The sequence below is a fragment of the Limanda limanda genome, chromosome 15, assembly GCF_963576545.1.
Source record: "Limanda limanda chromosome 15, fLimLim1.1, whole genome shotgun sequence".
NCBI classification, from domain to species: domain Eukaryota; kingdom Metazoa; phylum Chordata; class Actinopteri; order Pleuronectiformes; family Pleuronectidae; genus Limanda; species Limanda limanda.
This window is the reverse complement of record NC_083650.1, coordinates 6188959-6211380: the sequence shown is the minus strand read 5'-3', so window position 1 is coordinate 6211380 and position 22422 is coordinate 6188959. Positions and strand designations below refer to the sequence as shown.

The 22422-nt window shown below is 42.1% G+C and overlaps 1 protein-coding gene across 1 annotated transcript; it reads right to left on the bottom strand.

Annotated features, from left to right (window-relative positions):
• Window positions 1-969: 969 nt before the first annotated feature.
• Window positions 970-21065, bottom strand: LOC133020584 (equilibrative nucleoside transporter 1-like). Its single transcript, XM_061087195.1, has 13 exons — window positions 21018-21065; window positions 13369-13459; window positions 13082-13163; window positions 12042-12223; window positions 8855-8994; window positions 7325-7459; window positions 6701-6798; window positions 6377-6458; window positions 6177-6262; window positions 5920-6028; window positions 4984-5069; window positions 2698-2897; window positions 970-2527 (listed from the first exon to the last, which is right to left on the bottom strand). Exons 2-13 carry the CDS (start codon window positions 13395-13397, stop codon window positions 2416-2418), a joined length of 1341 nt encoding a protein of 446 aa, XP_060943178.1. The 5' UTR covers window positions 13398-13459; window positions 21018-21065; the 3' UTR covers window positions 970-2415.
• Between the last annotated feature and the right edge of the window lie 1357 nt (window positions 21066-22422).

The window sequence follows — 22422 nt, the reverse complement described above, 5'->3', positions numbered from 1 at the left end:
TTCTTTAAAATGCTTGTGGGGCCTTGAAGTTTGAAGTGGTCGCCCAGTGGACAAGCATTGTCTGTGCAGTTGTCTTGGTGCAGTGGATGTGGTCCCTTTCAGTAAAGAACAAATTGTCCTCAAGTTTGTTGATGTACGGCATGTTTTTAAGGATGTGTGCATTGAGTGTCAGTAATGTGCTTTGCTCTGAAACAGTCAGAGCAGAAGAAAAATTGATCACTGGGATAAAGATCTCGGAAAAGGGAACTTCAGGGTTCCTACGGTCATAAAAAACCTGGAAAAGTCATGGAATTGTAAAATGTTTATTTCCAGGCCTGGAAAAGTGCTTGAAAAAAATAAAATCCCCAAAGTGTTGGAGAGGTCATGGACATTTTTTATATTCATATTTTTATGTCGTTCATTTACGCTGAGTTTTAAATAATTCATATGCTTTAAAAAGAAATACACTCATAATATAAGCAGGCATACGCTCTCATACTAATTGAAAAGTTCTGTGGGGAAGCAGGCTGGAAGTGTAGATTTAACCATGCTTGGTTAAAATGGAAAAGTACATGCCATGGGTTACAACAGACAAAGACCTCAATTAAACTAGTGTCTCATTAATTTGTTTTATTTAAGGTATACTCTATGCTTTGAAACTCTCATTGTTAGCTTAAATACTCAATTTTGTCACTTTTTCATGTATACACCGATATTTCACAAAATATTTGGTAATGGAAATTTGGTTTGAAGTTATTGAAGTCATGGAAATCCATTGGTAAAAATGTGTATGAACCCTGCTTTTATCTGACGACTATTTAAGGCGCTATACAATTAAAATGTATTTTTAAAAGGATTAAAAACTAGATTCAGTTTTCCTGATCATACTTATACAAAGCTCTTGGTATCAACAGTGATGATCTCAAACGGACAAATGCGTTTCCACAAATAACCAACAGGAGGAGCCAGAGTTTTAAAAATACAGTTTTATTTCATCACTGAACTGTCTGAAGCTGCAATTTAAGTAACATTTCCACGGTCCGACAAACAGACCCACGTTGTGCTTTCAGACAAACGAGCTATAATGATGGACGCTGCTGGCTTTGTGAAAACTGTGTAGAACTAAAGCAGACAGGGTTTTTTATTAAAAAGCCACAAAAATCCAAGAGACCAAAATATCACACCAACAGGCGGACGGCTTTTTATCCACCTTCATTCATTAAAACATAAATGAACTAATAACTACTTGTATAAATTCTCATCCCACACGAGAACACGTTTGACGGAAAAATTGGCACAGACAGAAAAAAAACAAAAAGGCAGAGTGAGGTTTAAAAACACTCGCTCATTATGGCACACTTGTGTCACCGACAACTTTTCACTCCGTTCAAAAATACTTGGTGCGTTTCGTCAGGGAGACGTGGTGACGTCACGCGTCCTGACAAGTAGACAAGGACCTCAGAGGACGGGGCAGAAGATGTGTCCAGATAAACAGACATAGTGGTCAGACTTCATATAAAACTACAGGAGAGGAATTTTACCGATGAACATTCAGAAGGAAGGGTAACGGCCCATGTGATCTATTTAAACTTCCTCTGCAGGATTCAGTCCATATTACATTCATTGAGGGTTTTTCTACGCTGACAAACAGAGGAGGCCCGAGGCGACACTGAAGCAGACGGAGGGAGCGGAGCGGTTTTGCAGGGTCGTGACCTTCCCTCCAGAGTTTCTCGTTTTCCCACGTCTTTGTGTATTTGGCCTGATCTGAGTTAAAAGCTGCAACAGTCACGGCCGAGCGACGTCCTGCTTGTTGTTTCGTGCTCGATGAGCAAAACAAACGTGGAGGATCCCACTTCACTTACGAATGAGCTGAAGTGTTCAAGGTAATGTAGACGAGCCAAACACCTGCAGTGTTTCAAATGTGTTGAGACTTGATTTACACACCAACGTGACTTCATGTGAATTATAAAGGCAGAAAAAATAAAATGTTTAAACTTCATTAACACAATTATCAATATTCTTTTATAGTTTTGTGCAAAAGGTTTATAAATGAGGGCTCTTTGATGCTAAGTGTGCAGAACGTCTTCATTCTCTGTTTGGAAAATTGGAAACTTTCAGTCGTCTTCTACGTGAGTTCACTTCAACGGACTTCTTTTTTTTAATTTTTTGGTTTCATCTCAGAGAAAACAGCCTCTTTGATCAGTAGCATTGATACAAAACAAATAAAAACAAACATAAAACCCAGAACAGTTTAGTTTTTGGAGCAAATAAAAACGAAATCAGTAACTTTTCAGCTCATTTTGTTGCCATGGTGACTGGATGAGACGAGGCGGTGCTCGTCCTCCGGTCGTCTCTGCTGCCTCTTCTCAGGCCTAGGAACTCGGCGGGGAAGGTTGTTGGAGGCCAGGGTCGTCTGCTCTGGGTCTGCTGGAGGTTTTAGATCATGGCCCGGAAAGCAAACGACACTGCAGCGCCCAACGCCAAGCCGAGGGACAGGAAGAAGGCCATGATGGCCCCCGCCGTCTCTGCCTCGTGCTGGGGCACCTTCCTGTACGCACACAACACAGGGAGAGAATTCATTAAGATCACATGGTTCATTCCTAAACCTTATGTTTGTTGTAAAGTTCAACTTAGAGGAGCAATGATGAGAGCAAGGTTAGACTTCTTCAGGCTCATCGTGTGTGTGTGTGTGTGTGTGTGCGTTTGTGTCTCATTTACTTGGGTCCGAAGCACATGCAGAGACTGGCCAGGTATCCGTTGGAGAAGGAGAAGAAGATCATGAAGATGATGTACCAGGCGTCGTGGCTGAACAGCACGGGGAGGTAGTTACGAGGCTGAACATTACACAGCATGAAGAGGGGGATGAAGACGACGCGCAGACCCACGAGGACGGGAAGCCAGAGGCTGTCCTTACCCGGCTGAGGAGAGAGAGAGAGAGAGAGAAACAACATTTAGGTGTTTTTACTTTGTTTGTGTGAGGGGGAGTCTTTAACAAGTGGTGCATTACTCAATTAGTTAAATCAAGTTATTTATCAAGATAACACTAAAGAATATTCAGTGGTTTTGAAACATTGGTCAGAAAAATCATCAGCTTGTTTCTGGGAACATGTGACGCACATTTTCAGTTTTATGACCTTTAATCGATCAATTGAATAGATTGAACAGTGGTTATGTAGATCTATGGATGCACTAAAAACGAATGTGTGCATCTGTATTTTAACATGAACATTGTTTAAAACATTTACATTTATCAGCTGTAAATGTATTATATTAAATTTGGAGTTTATATTTTGAATGGTAAAGCTAAACTCATATTTCCACGTCCTCTCTGCAGAGACCGAGCTGCTCAGAGGAACAGTCCGGATCCTGTTTCCTGATGATGATGATAAATAATCTCACATGGTGGTGGAGCAGCTGACTCCGGCTATCTGCCACGAGAGGCTGCATTCCAGCGGAGGTCACACTGTGTTAACGAACCCTACTCAGTTTGTACTGCGTGACTTAATTCCATTTGATGATTTCCTGTGGATTGCAGGAAACTCAGACTTGATTTTTTATCTGTTTCTGGATTAAGTTTTACAGCGAGCTGAACTAGTGCTGAGACCAGAAAGACACGAGTAAAAAAAGCTAAAAACATTATGATTATTGTTTTATTAAAAAGGAAATCTGCCTGACGTACTTTTCATAGAATGAATATGAGACCAAATGAGGGGAATGAAGTATTAGGAGGAGAAATCTGAATATATCTGAAGATGAAGGAGCTTCTTGGAGCAACGGGCAATATTTTGGGTCGTGTGTTGTAAACATTAGAGATCAACGCCCACTCTCCCGATTGACGTACAGTTTCCAGTCGGACAAGTTTAATGTAATCCCAGGAGTCAAACGTTTCTAATTATAAAACAAACAGCGTTATGTTTGTGGGTGTTTAAGATCCAGAAAACCTTTTGTCTGACCTCTATTTACATTCATATTTAGATGGTTGTTAAGCTAAAAAGCAGACGCCCACAGATTGTACATATTCACATGCAGAATCTGTTTATAGAGATTATAGGAGGTGAAGTATCAGCCAAGAAACTGGAAATAATCTATAACAATAAACTCTATAAATACACTCACAACCACAGGTGTGACATGTACAGATGTGTAGAAGAGCTCCAGGCTTTTCAGTTGTTCACTAACATCTGAGCTGCCAGCGTCTTTCACAGAGTGTGTCACAGAACAACCATAAAAATCACCAGCGCGTCACCCAAACCACTTCCTTTACCCACACACACTTGCAACCTGACTGGTGTACACTTTGGCAGTTGACTCATAGGAACACACCCTCATCTCCAACCAAACCGTGGGCGGCCGCAGTGCATTGTGGATAGTTTAGGCGTCAGGTTTTGATGTGGAATTGGTAGTCGTCCAGCATAAGACTGAAAGCAGCAGGAAAAGTTTCTCCGCTTCTGGTTACAGCTCAAAATCCTCCCAACAAAAGCTGAAGAATTTTAAATTTGAACTTGATCCAGACTCTTCTCTCTTAAACAAACCTGATCTCAACAGTAACTTATGTCTTCTCTATTTTCACTCCTTACTCCATTCCACTCATGGCAGATTTATCTGTATGTAAACATTTACGCAGGCTGAGTATTTCATTAAAACGCCAACTAGTGTGTCTCTTGTTTCCAGCACCAGCAAGAAAAACAGCAGATCCCACTAAATATTTTGATGTGGTCATTTCTAATGGACTTTCAGATTAATGTGATTATAAACAACATACATCACTGGATCAGCTCCTTTATCAGACTGTGTGAGGTGATAAAGTTGAAGTGGTGGTTATTATAGTTAGTACACGTTAGAAAATGTTTGATATACTCCGGAATCTGCATACGAGAGTTTGTGTCCTGAAGCCGGGTCAATGAGTCAATAAACTAAGTGAAGGTTCGATCCTGGCTTTGTTACGATGTGACCTCACTTTAAATCGAGCTTCATGATAAAACATCTCATTTGTGTAGAACTTACCCACATACAGACGGCCGTCAGACTCCTGCCAGCCCAGTCCATCACGTTGAAGAGGAGGAAACATGACACAGGGATGAAGTACTTATCTGATGAAGGAGCAAATCAAAATCTGTTGTTAGAAAACAATTCCACAAATACTTGAAAAAACTAAAAACAACAACCTCAGATGAACATCTGATCTGAAAGTTTGCAGCTTTCTCTTTCCCTGCTGTCGGTTTGGATTCACAGCTGTTACCAAGGATCCCATCTGTGACCCTGAGTCACGATGCTGACAAGTATCAAAAGATCCTAACAAACTTTTCTTGCTACTCTGCTGTTTTGATACTTTTTCCCCTGTGACTACAGATCCTGTGAATCCAGGCCAGCAATAGCTTCTGGAATCCTCTAGGGAGAAAGCTGCTAACGTTACAGAGCTTCACAACACTACAGGATGATATAACAGTTTCAGTTTTCCTCATAAGAGATGCTGTACTATGTGCAAAGAACTAAAATGTATACATCTGTATTTTCATGCTCAGCTTTCATATTTATATATAAAGAATAAAGCAGAGGCAGAGAAGGAAAAATACACAGTATAGTAAAAGTCAATACAACTGTAGCCCGAAGCTTTTTAACACCGTTGTGTTTCATTGCCTGTGTGAGACAGTTTCCAGATTTTTTAAATGATAAATAATAAAAGATGAAGTAATTGAAATTGCTTTTGATTGGTCTTGCAACTCGTTCACATTAAAATTAGACATCTGCCATGACAGAGCGCCCAAACTTTCTGTGTGAGACGAGGATTCAACAGTTTTCCAGCCTTGAAGCAAAAAAAAATAAGTTTGAGCATCAACGTTTGAAGAAAAAAGGAACAAAAAAATCTAGTGCTCATCCCTCTCAAACGTCAGGTGGACAGAGTCACTAGTCTTTGTGCTAATGGAGGAAACAGAGACTCACCCCAGCCTCCTCCGTTTGCTACTGTGGACTTGACCTCAACGGTCACAGCTGGGAATGTTCCGATGGTGACGGTGAAGATGAAGCACACCGACAGGGCCATCACCCAGATCTGATTAGAGAGCATCGGAGCACGTTATCAAAGTGATGCAACCACTGTCATCGCTGTCACAGATGGACAGTGTTAAAAGCTGCTTCTGTAGCTGCTTTGCATTTCTAACTGAACCACAGACCGTGAGGACAGAAAGTCGTGGTCTCACCTGTTTGAAGATGTTTATCACAGACACACTCGGTTTGGCCTCGTCCTCCATCAGACTCACCACCGGTCGCTTCTCTGCTGGACTTTCTGAGTGAGAAACAAAAACATCTCGCTATCATTGCTTTGTCCAAGTGACAAGTGGAGTTAAGTTTCATTGGGTGCATGCACAAGATCTCAGAGTATACATAACATCATTTGTACCATTTTTGAGAAAGTCCATCTTGTTCTCTTCATCATCAGATGGTCTGGATCTATTGCTCTCTGTGTAGTACTGGAAAAACTCCTGTTGATAAAACCAACAACGATGATGAGTCGAGTGCACTGAGCCAGTGGAGCAAAGATCAGGGAGGACAGCGTGTTTGCTGAGATGCTGCAGACTTTTAATATCAGGTGTTTACTTTCTCCTCAAAGGCTTTGGAGGAATTCAAATCTTATCGAGAGTTTACAGAGTTCTGTCCAAATGGGTTGTAAAACCAATACCACACGATAAAAACAACCATTTAACTCTTTTTAATAAGTTCTTACCATCCTGGGCAGGGCGAAGTAGGACATGATGGCCAGGAGAATAACAACACAGGCAGTGATGAAGTAACCAAAAGCACTGTCCTGCAGGGCCGATCCAGCTGCACACAAACACAAGGCACAGAGAGTCATACGTGTTTTTAAAACTATCCTAAAGTATTGATTTAGCTGATTTAAGTTCTTCTTGCAGACCACTGCAAATATCCTGAGAATTCCCTAAACTCCCCCTTACAGCCTCACCAGCTAATGTGTCATTTCCTGTGAAGTCTGTTGAAGCAGCTCGGAGAAAAAAAAAAGAGTCAAAGGAAATTCTGAGGAACTAAATATATTTTCCTAATTATTCACTGTAAGAGGCCACTGTTGTTATTTCTGATGACTTAACTTTTGGCTGAACTTCCAACTAAAAAAAATTTATAATTAAAACACGTTTAATATTCAAAAGTATGTGTATAATTTGTATATTTGTATGTGTGTTTGAAACTCATTTAATGCAAACATATTCTAAATCCCTGTCACTTTATATCTTATGAGCAGTTAAATTACAAATTGCTACAAAAATCATTAAACTGCAGGACATGCAGCAGTTTTGTTATATATAGCACCATTGCTACTGTGTGAGACACGTACAGGCCAGAGCGCAGATCATGGAGAAAGCGGCGAAGGCGCCGGCCAGCCCCTGTCCGCTCATGATGGGAGTGGTGTAGGAGGCAGGCAGTAACCCCGCCAGCCCGAACAGGCTGCCCTGAAGAATCGCCCCGAACGCTGAGCAGGAACAGAGGAAACAAGAGGAGCATTTATAAGAATGAGAGTCACTGTGAAAACGAAAATAAAGTCATTGTCCCACAGAATCAGGAAAAAGGCCCCATAAAAAATTTACAACCAGTGAGATGATTTCATGTAGCAAGTGTTTTATGTAACTCTTACTTTCCTAATCTCAGTTAACACACAGCCAGTGAGACACAAACCTGCATCCCACCAGCAGATTACAACAGTGTATACAACAAGTATTGGATTTTAATTAGCTACAGAAATCTTGTAACATGTGTCCACAAAGAGGAATGTGCCACTGCTGATATCAAAGCTTCAAGGTCACAGCGTGCTCCCCTCTAAATGAAACATGATGGGCTGATCCTCCCGAGGATCTGGGGGTCGAGGCTGGCCCAACAGGGGACAGAGAGGGGGGTGAGCTTATCCCTGCTGCTCATGGTCACATAGTAAATAAACAAACTCAGCGAGATTTTCAGATTGTGTTCTGAAGCTCAGCATCGAACAACAGAGCGAGTGAGTAAGCGTGTGTGTATGTGTGTGTCTGTCCATATGAGAGGGACTTTCCCCAACACAGGGGATGCAGAAGAATTTGATCAAAGAAGAAGAAGACACGTGGAACTAATCATTTGCTCGAGTTCCACATGGAAATGACGTCAAGATGCTCATGTCATGAAGGTGATGGAGGCTGTGCTGCTGTGAATTAAACTATATTTTTTATATATTGAGTCTAACCACACGGATGTAAATTTGCCTCGGTTGTCAATCTGTGTTAGATGTGCAGTTTCCAAATACAAGTGTCTTGTCTTCACGCTGGTTAGAGAAAACTGAGGAATAACAATCAGAGCTTTGTGGACTGGACGAGGAAGCTCGACATCATCTTCCTACATAATCAGTTTGGATGAGATCCACACAGCTGCACACGTGAGGAACTGCTGCTGTCCAACGTCACATCTTTGAGATGGATAATTAATTTGCTACTGATTGGTTAGACCACACATCCAAATAGGAAATAAGCTATCATGACCAGAGGAATGATATAATGAGTGGCGACCCCATATTTGGTCGAGGAGGGGTTGGGAACTGTCAGAGACCCGCCTACACCTTCAACCTGCACCCATTGGGCAGTACTAGCTGTCAATCATACTGTAACCACAGCCTAATGCATACCATGCTGCAAATTGAACATCATGCTGCATTGAAGAAGACTTGAAGCCATTAAGATCAAACTCTTCAGGAAAATGTTAACTGACGTCATAAATAAAGTGAAAAGTAGAGTCGTTTTCTCAAAGACTTTATAGAAACTAAAGTTGACAGGTTTAGAAAAGTCCCTGGTGTTAAAAAGTTTGAATACAGAAGAATCATATAATCATCACATATTTGGAAACTCACAGTTGATGCAGATAATTTTGATCATAGTGACGGTGAAGAAGGTCATTGGGGCCATGTCCACCTTGACGAAGACAGCCGTGAGCAGGAAAACCACCAGGATGACCCCCAGGCTGCCGGAGATCCGCAGCTTCTGAGGAATCCTGAGACACACAGGGTGAAACAAGAGAGAAGTAAAAAATGAATAACCAGCAAAACACAAACATCCTAAACCAAGGGTCAAAAACATTACCCATAACCATTTAATGATGCTTGAGGAGTTCATTTATAAAGTAAGTCCTTAAAATATAAATATAGGATGTTTAAAATGAATTTAACCAACTGTCGACTATTTGTTTTATAATGGAGAATAAAGCAAGAGAAAGAGACTGATAAGAAAAGTAAGAATGTGGGAAACCGGGGAATGATTCCTTGTAAAACAAAGTTCAAATCAGAAATATGTTCCCTTTATACTAGAAACAGAGTTTTTATTCATCTGAAAAGTTTTCTGCTGAAGTCACTCTGACATAGAGCACGAGAAAAAGGAAAATAGAGAAGCTGTGTCGGTTTACAAAGGCTTGTGTTCATGAGGGCAAGAAAAAACGGTCAGCAGAAATGAAGTGAGAATATTGAGGGAGAGCGGGACAGCAGGAGAAAAAGAACAGAGGCAAAGTTTGGAGGGGAGATGAAGAAGACCAAGAAGAAGATGGGGTGAAGCTGAGAACATAAAAAGCATTCCTGGGTGTGTTTGTGCAGGGGAAGAGGCGGCCATGGTCGGGGTCCAGATCTCTCCCAATCCAACTTAATTAAAGCAAACAAACTGGAGGCACACAGACCTTCATTCACATAACAGGATCATGTTACCTACAGTGGGTCCATGGGGGGCAAAAGATAAGTAGTGTGGTGGATAGAAAGAACAGGAGAAATAAAGGTTTTCCTATAAAAAAAAAAACTCTTGTTTGGCTAAATCTCTCATTGTTATAAACTGAAATATTGAAGCATAGATGGTGGAATGTGATAATCGTCTCAACAGGACAGAACAGAGATGCTACTTATGTCAGTGTTTCCCCTAGGTTTACAGCTTTGGGGGGGGGACAGACACGGACACAAAAACTTAAAGGAATCATGATGTTAATGTGTTTCTTTTAATGATTTTGAACTGTACATTGGATTTCTGACCGGCGCTGACAGGCTATTCTGTGATGCTCAGACGTCATGTGTTTGTCCAGTTTGTCCCTTCTGTAGGACTGGCAGGGAGACTCTATAAAGGGCCGGGTCTGGTTTCCTCTCACAACTGCCTGTTTATGCCGTCTACGTATTCGACAGAACATTCCTAAAACCAGTGGTGTATAGAGTACTTGAAAGCCATACTTTAGTAAAAGTACAGATATCTTACTTGAAAGTGACTCCGGTTAAAGTAAAAGTCACCCGTCAGAAAATGACTTGAGTAAAAGTCTTAAGGCCGGCGCATGCTTCTGCGTTTTCACGGGAACGGAGACGCAAGAGCCCTTCCGGGCCCCTCACGGCCCTTCCTACGTCCTTACGTGCGTCGGCCAATTTTTCTAACTAGACGGCAAAGCCCCGCAAGCGTCACCCGGCCGCGAGGGCTGTGATTGGTCTGCTGACTACATCATTTCCGGAGTCGCATTTCCGGTTCATGCCCGGAAACCACGGAAGATTTAGAAGAACGAATATGGACCAGATAGAAGAACACTTGGCAGAAGAGATCCGACACTATGTCCACTAGTATAACCTGTCACTAACCGGCGGATTTTTCCGCCAGAAAAAGGCTCTGTGGAGCCGCCGTGGCAATGTAAATAAATCGCTCTTCTTCGTGCAACACACGAAGAAGAGCCGACTTCGACAAAAAACATTACTGCGCCTAGTGTTCTGGCGGGGAATTGCATGGCAACACGCGCAACGGTTGGAGAACCATGAATGACAACGAGTCCTGCGTTACAGCTGCGTGCCCCTGACGACGCAGAAGCATGCGCCGGCCTTTAGAGTTGCTCATATTCAACTGACCGGAAAATTATAACAACACTATATATATAATGTATAATTTTACAAATTTTGAACCCGAGATGCTTCATTACTGACTTCCATAAGTAACCTGGATTGCCGGAATCCGGAATTTTTTTTTGATCCGGTACTTATGTTTATCGCGTCTACACAAAGCCCTGTCACGAAAAAACGGAAACGCTGCAGCGGAGTGGTTGAAAGCGCTGTAAAGACGTCATGGAGCATGCGCTTAAAGTGAAAGAAGACTAAAGTCGAGATCCTACTAGCAATCTTCCCATAACGACTTCTCTACCACCTGACATCCCTGTTACCACAGCAATCAAACAGGACTAGTTAGAATAGAGCACCTCGCCATAACCCTCGTTTGTGTTAAGTTACCGTTTTGAAATTTCCGTCTATAATAAAAATCTTTTCACGTCAGATTTGCCGGTTTTGAACAATGGTCCGATGAAAATAGATTAAACAGTGATAGAAGGAAGTGACGCAGCGGGGTTAATAATGGTTCAGGCTGAGGTTGCGAGGCGAGGTGCGTTCACGGTAAAATACAAGCGGAGAATGCATAATCGCGGGCTGACCGGCGCTGAGAAATGCGCTTCCCGTGAGAACAGCCAGGCGCCTGCGCGCTGGAGAATTGCGCGGCGCTTCGGCGTCTGGTGTAATACTTAAGGTACCAAGATCAGTCTTGTACAACCAGGGGGAGTATTTCCCCTCTGACAGCCAAGCTGGGTCAGAACCTGTCATCCGGTGGTCACTGAGCAGATTGTTGTCTGGGGTAGGGCGTGCAACACTCAGGCTCTTCTCTGTACTCGGGGCGGGAGGTGCCGTTAAGGGGGCGCAGCGCCCCCCTAATAGAATGGTAGGGGAAACACTGGATGTTGTACCAGATGTTTTGATCTTCAGGTTTAACTCATCTTAAAAGATATGACAGTGAATGAAGCCAAATAATCTTGATTACCCCCTGGTGGCTGGCTGGAGTACAGATCATAAACCTCGCCATAAGTTCACGTTTTTTATCCAAAGATGATTTCTGTGATTTAAGTTTGTTCTCATCACACTGATGTTTGTGTTCAATTGTCCAACACGTTGGGTTTTAAATCCGTTATCGGACACAAGGCTGCAAGTTCTATAATTCTCCATGGTCATTATTTTCCTTGGTGTGAACGTGTCAATAATGCAGCCGGGTGAATACCTCTGGTGTATGAAGGAGTTGAGGCAGGTGAAGATGAGCAGAGGCACCATGGCACAAAGAGTCATCACGTTGTTGAACTTGGACTCCAGCACATTCCGAGTGTCCACGCCCTCCATTGTGCTGTTCGCCGTGACATTGGTGGGGAGATCGGTGGGCGGGTCCTTCAACCGGCTGGTGAAGTACTGGAGAGAAACGAAAGAAGGGCGTGCATTTATATAACAATGTTCATCAGCGCTAAATGAAGCTGTTGAAGTGAACTACAATCCAATGAATGTGGATTCACAGCTTTGTGTTGCATCAGTGAAATTTGCATAAGAGGCCAACAAGGAAATTAATCTATTTAAAATACAACCCAAGCGCACCCCAGGTTTTAACAACTGGGTCTTCATGGTGGTATGATGAACTGCAGGACTGCTAATAAACAGCCAACTTGGTGTAAATACAAAAAAAGTGGGAGGTTGCTTGATGAAAAAGCTCATGATCTTAAATAATGTACAAAACAAAACAAACTTTTCAGAGACATGATACAAAAAATATCTACATTCTATAAATGTACATGTGATGCATTCAAGCTGATGTGAAACCCTTAGCTTTCATTTATAGATTGTTCCATTTGTAGGTCTACTTGCTCAGAATAGTTGTATTTATCTGGCTTGAGCCATTTGAGCTTCAACAAAAACCTTCCTCAGGGTGGAACCAAATGAAGTCTGCCAGGAAAATTAAACAGAAATTCCACATTTTGAGAAGTTAACCCTTTAAGGCTAAAAAACAATGGTGGAGGGGGATTAGAGGGGCTTTCATGTAAATCCACCTGGTTGGGGTCAGGTCAGACATCCTGAGTGAAACCAGGTGAATTTGTAGAGAAAGGTAAACAAACATCAATGTTTTCTCTAAGTTAGGTGACCTTTGTCCAAATTGAGTCCAACTTTTTAATTAACTCGTCACTGCCTCCAGGCCACAAGCAGGACTCCTCCTTTCACCTGTCTGTCTGTTGTCCCTGCAAAAATTCTCAAGAGGTTTGAAGCCGTTGCCTAACTCACCATTGTTGCTGTCATGAAGAAATTCCATGGTAAGAGGGTTCCAAGACCCAGGATGAAGAAAATGATCCAGACTGCATGGTATCTGGGAAAAAGACAAAAAGGAAGTTCACAGCAAAAGCACATCAATTAAATCATTCAACGTCTTATCAACAATTTAGATCATGGCCTTCGTTTGGGTCCCGTCCAAAACCCTTTTGTACACAATGAAGCTGAAAATGAAAACAACATCAAGTTGTCCATCCAACATTTTGACAAAGTAATGTCCTTCCTTTAAGAGTTGCTCTTACTTGTCTCGAGGAGCGTTGATGGCCGTCATGGTTGCTGTTGGTGAGGCGGGGGCACGTGTTCAGTTAGAGTTGGATCAGCGCTGCACCAGGTCTGAAATACACAGATAACAAACAGGTTTTCAGCATAAAATATCTCTGCCGAACAACCTTTTAATCATCGGCTGCCATCTGTCCCCTCCTCTCCCTCATTAAGATTTAGTTTAGCACCACTTTTATGTGCAGACCGTCGCAGCAATTCAATAATGGGAAATTGAATAATTTAATTTGAACAGGCACAGTAAACCAATTCATGCAAAAACTACTATTATGCTCCCAGTTTGCTGGCGTCATGCCAGCCGCAGTGGGAGATAACCTCAAACTTCACAGAACAGTCACAACTCAGCCTTCAAATTTGTGCTTTAGTTTTTAACACTGAGAAAAAAGCTCCACAAGGAGTTAAAACACAACAGGATACAAACAATTCTTACTGGTTTGTGGTGAAGCTGCACAAAAAAGGTTACAAAACTCACAAGACAAACATCACAGTACCAAAACATGTGAGAAAGTTTCTGCTCACATTAAAGTAACTTTCTATCATCTTACTCACAGTACTCAGTACAGGGGGGGGGGGGGACCTCCTCTTTCCTCTGGTCAGATGCAACAAAGGCTGAACAAGCGGCACATGTTGCGTTTTATACCATCCAGAGGTTTAGTAGGTTGACACCCCACCGTCTGCTGCACATTAGACCGGCCCCTCTGTGTATCTCAGAGTCCATCCCTCCGCCCCTTTTCCTCAAAACACCCCGTTCTCTCTCTCCTCTGTCCAACCTCTTATACACATTTACAAATTTCTCTGGCACGTAGAACGTCAACGCCGGGATTTCTTTCTTTCAATCAAAAAACAAAAAAAACGGGGCAGTGGGGTGAGACCCTTCCTCGATAAGAAAGTGGGGAGGATTGAACAATCCTGTGAGATGGAAACTAGAGGTTTGAAAAAGAAGCAGCTGAGAGGAGAAAGTGAAGGGTTTGTTTTTCCAAATTGTATTAGTCCACAATGTTTTGGAGTGAACTCATCTGTTCTGCTCTACATACCATCTCAGTTTTCAATCCACACACCCAGGGCTTCTTAATTTCTCCCTCCACTTCCCCCTTATGTTTCCTACTGTCTGTAATTTCTCGCCTCGCTGCATCGACCGTTTCTCCTCTAAACCTGTTTCCTTACTTTCAAGTCTGTTGCTCCCTTGGCCTTCATCTATCACTCCCCATCCATATTTGTTCCATTTTATTCTGCCTGTCTCTCCAGTCTTTATTCATGCTCTTGCTGCCCTCCTTCTCGAGCATCTTTTCCCCCTGGATGTGATGGAAGACATGTGCTCAGATAGCTGTGTGACACCTTCTCTAAACAGAAAAGCTTTTCCTCAACACACCTCCTTATAAAAAGAAAACACATACAGACCCATTGGCATCAAATCAAGCTCAATAATTCAAAGCAGAGTTAAGGTTGTCTCATTAAATACCTGGATCATGACTTCTTAAATACGACAGCTCAAAAAAGGACACACACTGACGGACAATCACCCATTCTAATAAGCTCACAAAAGCTTTTGACTACAAGCAGAACTATGAGGAAATGTTTTATTTCCTCTAATGCTCGACAACATGTTTGGGTAACGTGACACTTTCCTGCCAAAGGGAGGGCTAACAAAAAAACATGGAAACAAGTGATGGGTACTGGCAAGAGCCGAACACATACTGATGCCGGACTAATATCTGTATTTGGGGTCCATGCCGATACTTACAATAGGAAGTTAAAACTTTTTCTGATACTAATATATTTAAATACATACATTTTTTTATGGCAATCACTCATTACATGCCGTTATCAAACCCTTATGACAAAGTAGTTAATCAAGGCTAGAATTTGAATAAAGAAAATATTGTTTTACATGAACTGTAAATATAAAAGCACATATTTTCTGTACTGTTGATTCTAAAATAAAAGTTTGGTCATATCAGTTAGTATCGGCAAACAAATGCTGATACTGTTATATAGCCTGATTTGAAAACTAGTCCGACTCTATTTCTTAAACATAAGATTGGCATGTGTGATTTGATTTATTCCACGATAAATAGACTGTGGTTGGCAGCACTTAAAAAAAAAAGCACTGAGTGTCTTTTTGCTGACAGACACGAGGAAGCCAATGGTGGATGTGGCTGGTCATGAGTTTACCCTCAGCGAGGACAGAGACGGTCCTATATGAAGTTGGCCACACACACACACACATACTACAGGCCATTAACTAACATGCACCTACTAAACTCTACCAATTTGGCTGAGCCTGGAGTCTAACTCTGAGAAACCTCTGTCTATGGGAAAGATCTGCACGAGTCCAGCATTCAGAAGAAGGTATGTTAATCAACAAGTCTATAGGTGGTTGCTTACACGGAGATTAACCACAAGAACAGGCACAAACTGAATGAAAAGTACAACTGACAGATTAATCAGAAAGGTCAATGAGTCACCCCATCACTGAAATGGTTAAGAGGCAATACCGGGATAAAAATTGGCAGCATCTGCAGTTAAAAGTGTGACCACCAGGGAGCTCTGACAAGTCGTATTAACTCCACCAGGGAGGTTTTGTTTCTGCCGCTGGCCATGTTTTTTTTATTGGTTGGTTTGTCAGCTGGGTTGCGCAAAAACTACAGAACAGATTTCCATGAAATTTGGATGGAGCTTGGAGGGAGGATGGGATATGGTGCAAGAGAGAAACAAATTATTTATTGCATGGATCTGGAGAGAGGATTTTCTTTCCTCTTTGTTTGGCAATTTCTGAGAGAATAATTCCAAAATCTTATAAGTTAAAACAAGTTGCCAGTTTTGAGAAAACCATACCCAGATTAGTATTTTTAACGCTCTGCCTCCTACATTTCTCTCTACCAGGGGACAACACTGGGACTCAAACTTTAAAATATACTCTTAGTCACGTCCCAGATTCCTGTATGGTATCCCCCTCTCAACCAAACGAGCCAACTGGCATGGGTTGCCTGGTGTTGACGTGGTGCCCACCACACACACGGGCACTTTGTAGGCTACAGAGTGCTATGAAAAACTCCAGTTTGGCATCGGCCTGACACTTTTACAGCTCCAACCACTTTGTAACATCTAGCTCCAACAACCATCGCTCCAATAGAAATAAGAGACAGCAATTTATTGCTTCCGCCAATAATGTCAAATTGTGCCAAACAGGAAGAGTTCGAACTGGTTTTCTTGCCATCTCATTAGCGAAGTGGTCACATTTGTGCCCAAACGTTTACGGCCTCTTACCATAAAGAGTAGGATTTCCCATAGGTATCTGCTGTTGGTCAGAAAATAACTGAGCTCTAACCTTCCATGCCTTCCAGGAAACCTCTGCTTAAACCAACAACATTATCCTAAATAACGTTGGCACACTCATTAATGGGTCCACTGGTCTCACATTAATAATTAATGACATACATTTCCATTTCTTGACAGAAAGTATATCCAGTGGAATTTAGCACAAAAGGTACAAGAAGGACTTGTGGCTTCTTTGAGCAACTTCTAACTAGCCAGACTTTTTGTATAGTAGACGAGGAGTTAGGGGGATTTCTATATTAAAAAGAGAAATCATGCGACTTCAACACACTGATGTCACCAAGCAAAAATCCCCAGTTTCGTTCTTTGTAGTGGAGAGTAACAAATGCTTGGCTGGTCCCAGTGTGGGGTGTGAACCTCTTGCACATCACACTCTCCCAGTAAAAGCTCTTTACTGGCTGATGAAAAGAAGTAGCTGGTAACACCATGTGTCCGATCTGACTGAAGACCAGTGCACAGGGAGGGAGACAAAACTAATTAGAAGGAACAAATGGAAAAAAAGTGAAATTAAATGTGTGTGTGTGACTTATGTCTCAGGGCGTAATCTTAATAGGAAAGGACAAAAGCACATAATTAACTTATTGGAATACCTGTTTAACAGAGTTGCCTTTAGTCCCAGACTGACGCACAAAAGTTGCTGTTCATATGATCAAGGGAAGGAAGGCTAACTCTTTCTCTCGAGGTCATTTCCCAGCACTTACGGAAAGCAAACACTTATCTAACTCAACAGTATGAGAATGCATGACATTCATAGAACCAAGCAGGCTAAACTAATAACATTGAGGCATTTCTGTTTATGTCATTAGCGGTGACATATTTCCTTTTATTTTGAAAAAGTTGCTACAAACACTCCAAGCTCAATTTAGTACGTAAAGTACGTAAAATACAAATATAAAAGTAGTCCACAGGGTGATTTTTAATAAGCTGGTTATATTGGTTATACCATGGGAATTTGGGGAAGGTTCAATGGTGTCAAACAGCGACACCACCCTAAATTTGAATCAGAATTAGCCCCATTCAACCCCATTTCCTCTGAATGCCATCAGGAGCCAGGTCTCCATCAAGCATTTTGTGAAGGTCACATCATTTAGAAAAGCTTCCTCCCTCAAAACTCGTAAAACTGTATAGTAATGATTCATGCTGTTTACAACTGTGCCTGACAATCAAGTTTCCGATTACACATCCTTCCTAGGAATTAACGACACATTGACAAACACACACACATAAAATGCAGCTTGCTCAACAGCCTGGTCCTAGAAGCCCTAATATATATCTGTTACGTTGCAGTGCAGTGATTTGAAGAACTGAAGATACGTTGATTATAGGATCTTTGTGTAAGTTACACAACTTGAATCCAGGCACAGATCTTAGATCCTAGAGATTGTCATGTTCAGTTCTGTAGAATTGGGATGTCATCGTGGTACTTACAAATAAGAGCAGGAAACAGTGTCATAGAGACCGTAAGAGAGACTTTCATGAGAAACTAATGAAGGCAGCATTAAGGTGAACCCTGGGGGGGAAACCCTGTGGGGTGGGGTGAAGGGTTTGTCAAATCTATTGTCTCCAGCCTCACCCGACGCTGTGTGCCTCAAATCATTACCCGCCACTCAGAGACAGCGAGGACAAAGCCGGGGTCCTGCTGGCTGTCTTTTCAGTGGGCTCAGGAGGTCTGGTTAAATAAACTGGCAACTCCAAGGAGCACCTCATCTCACCAGTGTGACGATTACACTCACAGCACTGATGAGTTTGAATGAGTCAGACTCCGGGCCGGAGGTGGTGCATGTATCCTGGAATGAGTCAGTTTAGCCCGATCCTATCATCACACGAGGCGGCACCACCAGCCGAGAGATAAACGCCTCACTGAGCCAGCGTTGGTACTAATAATAAACCACATGTCTTTCTCGCTTTGAGCTAAGCCCTGGTGGTCAAGTCAGCAACTCAACAGGTGGGACAACGCAACCCCCCCCCCCTCTACTCCTAACAGATGCTCCTGTGGTGGGCCGGTGCTGCTGTCCCATTAGCTGCTTGTGCAAAAACAAAGCCACTATTCTGGTGCGCTCGGCGACTTGCATCAGGGATCAGGTGATTCACAAACAGCTCTGACACATCTGACACGGAGGAAACACTTACTCACAGCCCGGGAGATTCTTGTTATGTGGAGGAGTTATAATAATAATATTCCCTAGACGGTCACGCAATGACAGCATCAGCACAAACTCGGTGACACGGAAGATTAAATATCAATATAAATACATTCACTATGTGGGCAAACTAGGGACTTGTATTGCTGATCTACATAAGAGTGGATTTGTACCCACGCTGGTACAGGAACATCTGTGCCTCCGAATAAAAACACACTTCTGCTTTGAGTCATCACTAACAAGCTTTTTCAACAGACTCTTCATTTCACACAACGTTTTTTCTGCCGCCAGGTCCTGGGATACCACAACTCACCACGTGCTGCCACTGAACATTGCATTGAAGCTGCCTGTCACGCACATGGTTTCCCCCCCAAGGGCAGCGACAGTCTCCATGTGCCCCACGCGGTGCTCCGACTAGAGAACGTGGGCGATCACGTCACTGAACAAACTTAATTCATTCAAGATTGCCACATTTATTTCTCTAATCCTGTTATTTTCCACAATTTTAACTATTAACAGCAAACAAACTATTCCAACAATCAAATAACCACTTTTAGTTTCTTTTCAAGCAAGAAGATTTGTTGCTATAATCCATTTATTACCTTTGACAAGTCTGTTATGTTTTCATCCCTGTCTGCTAGTTTGATTTTGAGCAAGATTACACATTTACTACTGGACAGATTAACACGGAAATTTGGCAGAAGGGGAATTAAGGGGATTTAATCCAGGAATTTTTAAAATCACTTTCTTTAACATTGCGAGTGAATTTCACAGGAATTATTCCGGCATATTGAGGAAAAAATTTAAACCAAGCCCATACAAGGCACTGATATCTGTGAGAGTGGGGAACTTGGTGCAGCTTGATTACATTGAAAGGGGCTGTTGGACCTTGGCCGAGTCACACGCTCTAAAATTGCAGTTATACAAATAAACCCCTTTGTTCAATTAGGAGAACAAAAACTACAGGATACTAATTTTACATTGAAATGAGAATTGATAACTTAAATGAGTCCAATTCTAGCTAGCAATGTAAACTGAGTATTTCCTAGTTTCTGTACTGCTACTGGAGAAAAACAGGTAATTTGAATCACAGAACTCTGACCGTGGGAAAGTTAAACATTCATCTTCACCACTTCCTGGCATTTCAGAGCAAATGATTGAATTAAATTACATATTAATGCTATAAAAGCTGCAGCTGTAGAGGACATACTGAGATGTTTTCAATTGGTAGAGCACATTCAAATAGAAGGGGTAGTTCACCCAAAAATTATCTCCTCACCACTGGGCCGATGGAAGGTTGGGTGAAGTGTTGAGTCCACAAAACAACAACAAATTCACAACAGAAAAAAAACATTAAATCCCTCCATACGGCACCCAAGTCCCTAAATTCAAATTTGCAATATTCACACCACGTGTGTACCCTAAATTAGATTATTTCCTGTTGTTTTATTATGTTTGCGGGCATTGTCCCCATTTTCCTCAGTCGTATTGGATTTGGTTACAACGCTGTTCGACCCTGAAACACCTGACAGTGTTTTCTGGACTCAAACACTTTCACCCCCCACCTCCATCAGGTGAGGAGATCATCAGTGACTTTTCATTTTCAGGTGAACCATCCCTTCAAAGCAATATCACAGGAACACAATACACGCATCTGTTTGTCACTGATATACAAACACAGATGTTCTCTAAATTCCTCCATCAGGCAGCAGGTGAATCCTCCTCAGTGGAGCCTCAGCCCCCCCGCTGGGTGAAGCTAACACCCACCTAGCATTAAGCTAACGTGGTATGACCACGCTTCATGTTGGCGCTAAATTTAATTCCGCCAGAAGCCGTCAACAAAAGGAAGCTCCCGTGCCGCCGCTCTGCGTCACACCGCGGGTTCAGTGTCCCCGGGCTCAGGCTCTCCGGAGCCGGGTCAGAACACAAGCCCGGACCCGGGGACTCGACCCGACACCTCCCCCGGGACAGCGGGGCGAGGAGCGGGATGCGACACCAGCAGCGACACTTTCCCATTAAAATATCCGTCTTTCCGGGTCGCGTTCGAGCTGGAGTTGAATTGGAGTTGGTTGGGTTCGAGCCCGCGAGGGGTTCTGGGGGGTCAGCTGGTGAACCGGCACAGCGGGGGGTCCTACCTGTGAACCGGGTCCGTGGAGCAGCTCGGGTCGGGTCCGGTCTGAGTCTCTGAGTGTGGATCCGCAGAAACCCGCTCTACACCAAGATGCCTTCACGGCCCCCTCGGAAATATCCCTGTCACCGCGCACACGTGGTTTCAAACCAATAATCTATGGGTTTGACATACGAATCACGCGACAAATAAACGTCTTGTCACCGCTAATTAATTTAATTTGAAGGGAGTGAGAGGGAATCATGCTAATAGTGGAAAGCAGGACTTTTAGTTTTTTATACAAGTCAAGTTACAGTTCTCCTGTAAACCATGTCCAGTTTATTGTGTACATTTTGCACTTGTCATCACAAATCTGTTGTGATTGTTGATGCCTCTTGATTGATGGTAATTTCCTACAAGTGCCACTTGTTCTGGATTATGCACTTTATTATTTTTAATTAAGTACACATTTTCTAAAATATTTGTTCCAAGGAAGAATAAGTACAGAATAGTTAAAAAGAAACTAGAGCACATGAAGTCTATTTCAAATTCAAATTCATAAAACAGGTACAAGGTGCTTTACAAGTTAAAGATGAAAGAGTTAAAAACAAGCAAACAATAAGAAACTTTTCAAAAGCAATTTGAAGATCACAAAACAAAAGAGCACTGATACAGATATTTAAAAAAATATACAGATGAGAAAAGATTAAAAAAATTAGAATAAAACATTATAAGATGGTTATAATAGAGGGTAAGATCAGAACTAGGAGAAAACGCAGATTTTTCCAAAAAAAGAGAGAATAATATAAACACCTGTCTGTATATTGCAATGCAATTCAACTGCATTTATAGTAGTCATACATCTGAATAAACACCTTTTTACTTAACATTATAGCAACCATGAATGTAGAACATATTACAAGTCTGTCTTAGTTTTATCTATAGGTGTACCTAATAAACTGTAAGCTGAGTGATTTCCCGGCAGACTCTGAAGGCTACATCTGTCATGTGGAGGCGGGGGGGGGGGGGGGGACGACGACGACGACATTTCTCCGTATTTTGATGTGGGAAGACATTAAAATGTCATCTGCAGCCCATTACTCTCTGAATGTGTAACACTCTGCCAACTGTTTGAGAGTTTCCTAACCAGCTTTGAAGAAGAATAACCTCTGTGTGTCCATAGATGAGCAGAAATATCCAGTGATAATCTGGTTATGATATCAAAGATGCAGCTTCTTGACATTCACTGATTATAGAGTGGTCCCACATTCATTCATTAAAATTCTATGGCTGATATTTTGTTCATAGATTATAAAACTGTGTAAAGTATAAAGAAATTCATCATAAGCTCCAATTTATATTAGGTTTGTTTTATAGACTTTAATGCATCAAGTTTCATAAACTTTATTCCATTTTACTGGTCTGTTATGAAT

Bases quoted from the DNA above. Each gene is read 5' to 3' on its own strand.
- LOC133020584 (XM_061087195.1), bottom strand. From the start codon at position 13,397: ATGACGGCCATCAACGCTCCTCGAGACAA. The intron at 13,164-13,368 runs GTAAGAGCAACT...TCTTTTTCCCAG, and splicing joins ATCAACGCTCCTCGAGACAA to ATACCATGCAGTCTGGATCA. The intron at 12,224-13,081 runs GTGAGTTAGGCA...GTTTCTCTCCAG, and splicing joins TCTTCATGACAGCAACAATG to TACTTCACCAGCCGGTTGAA.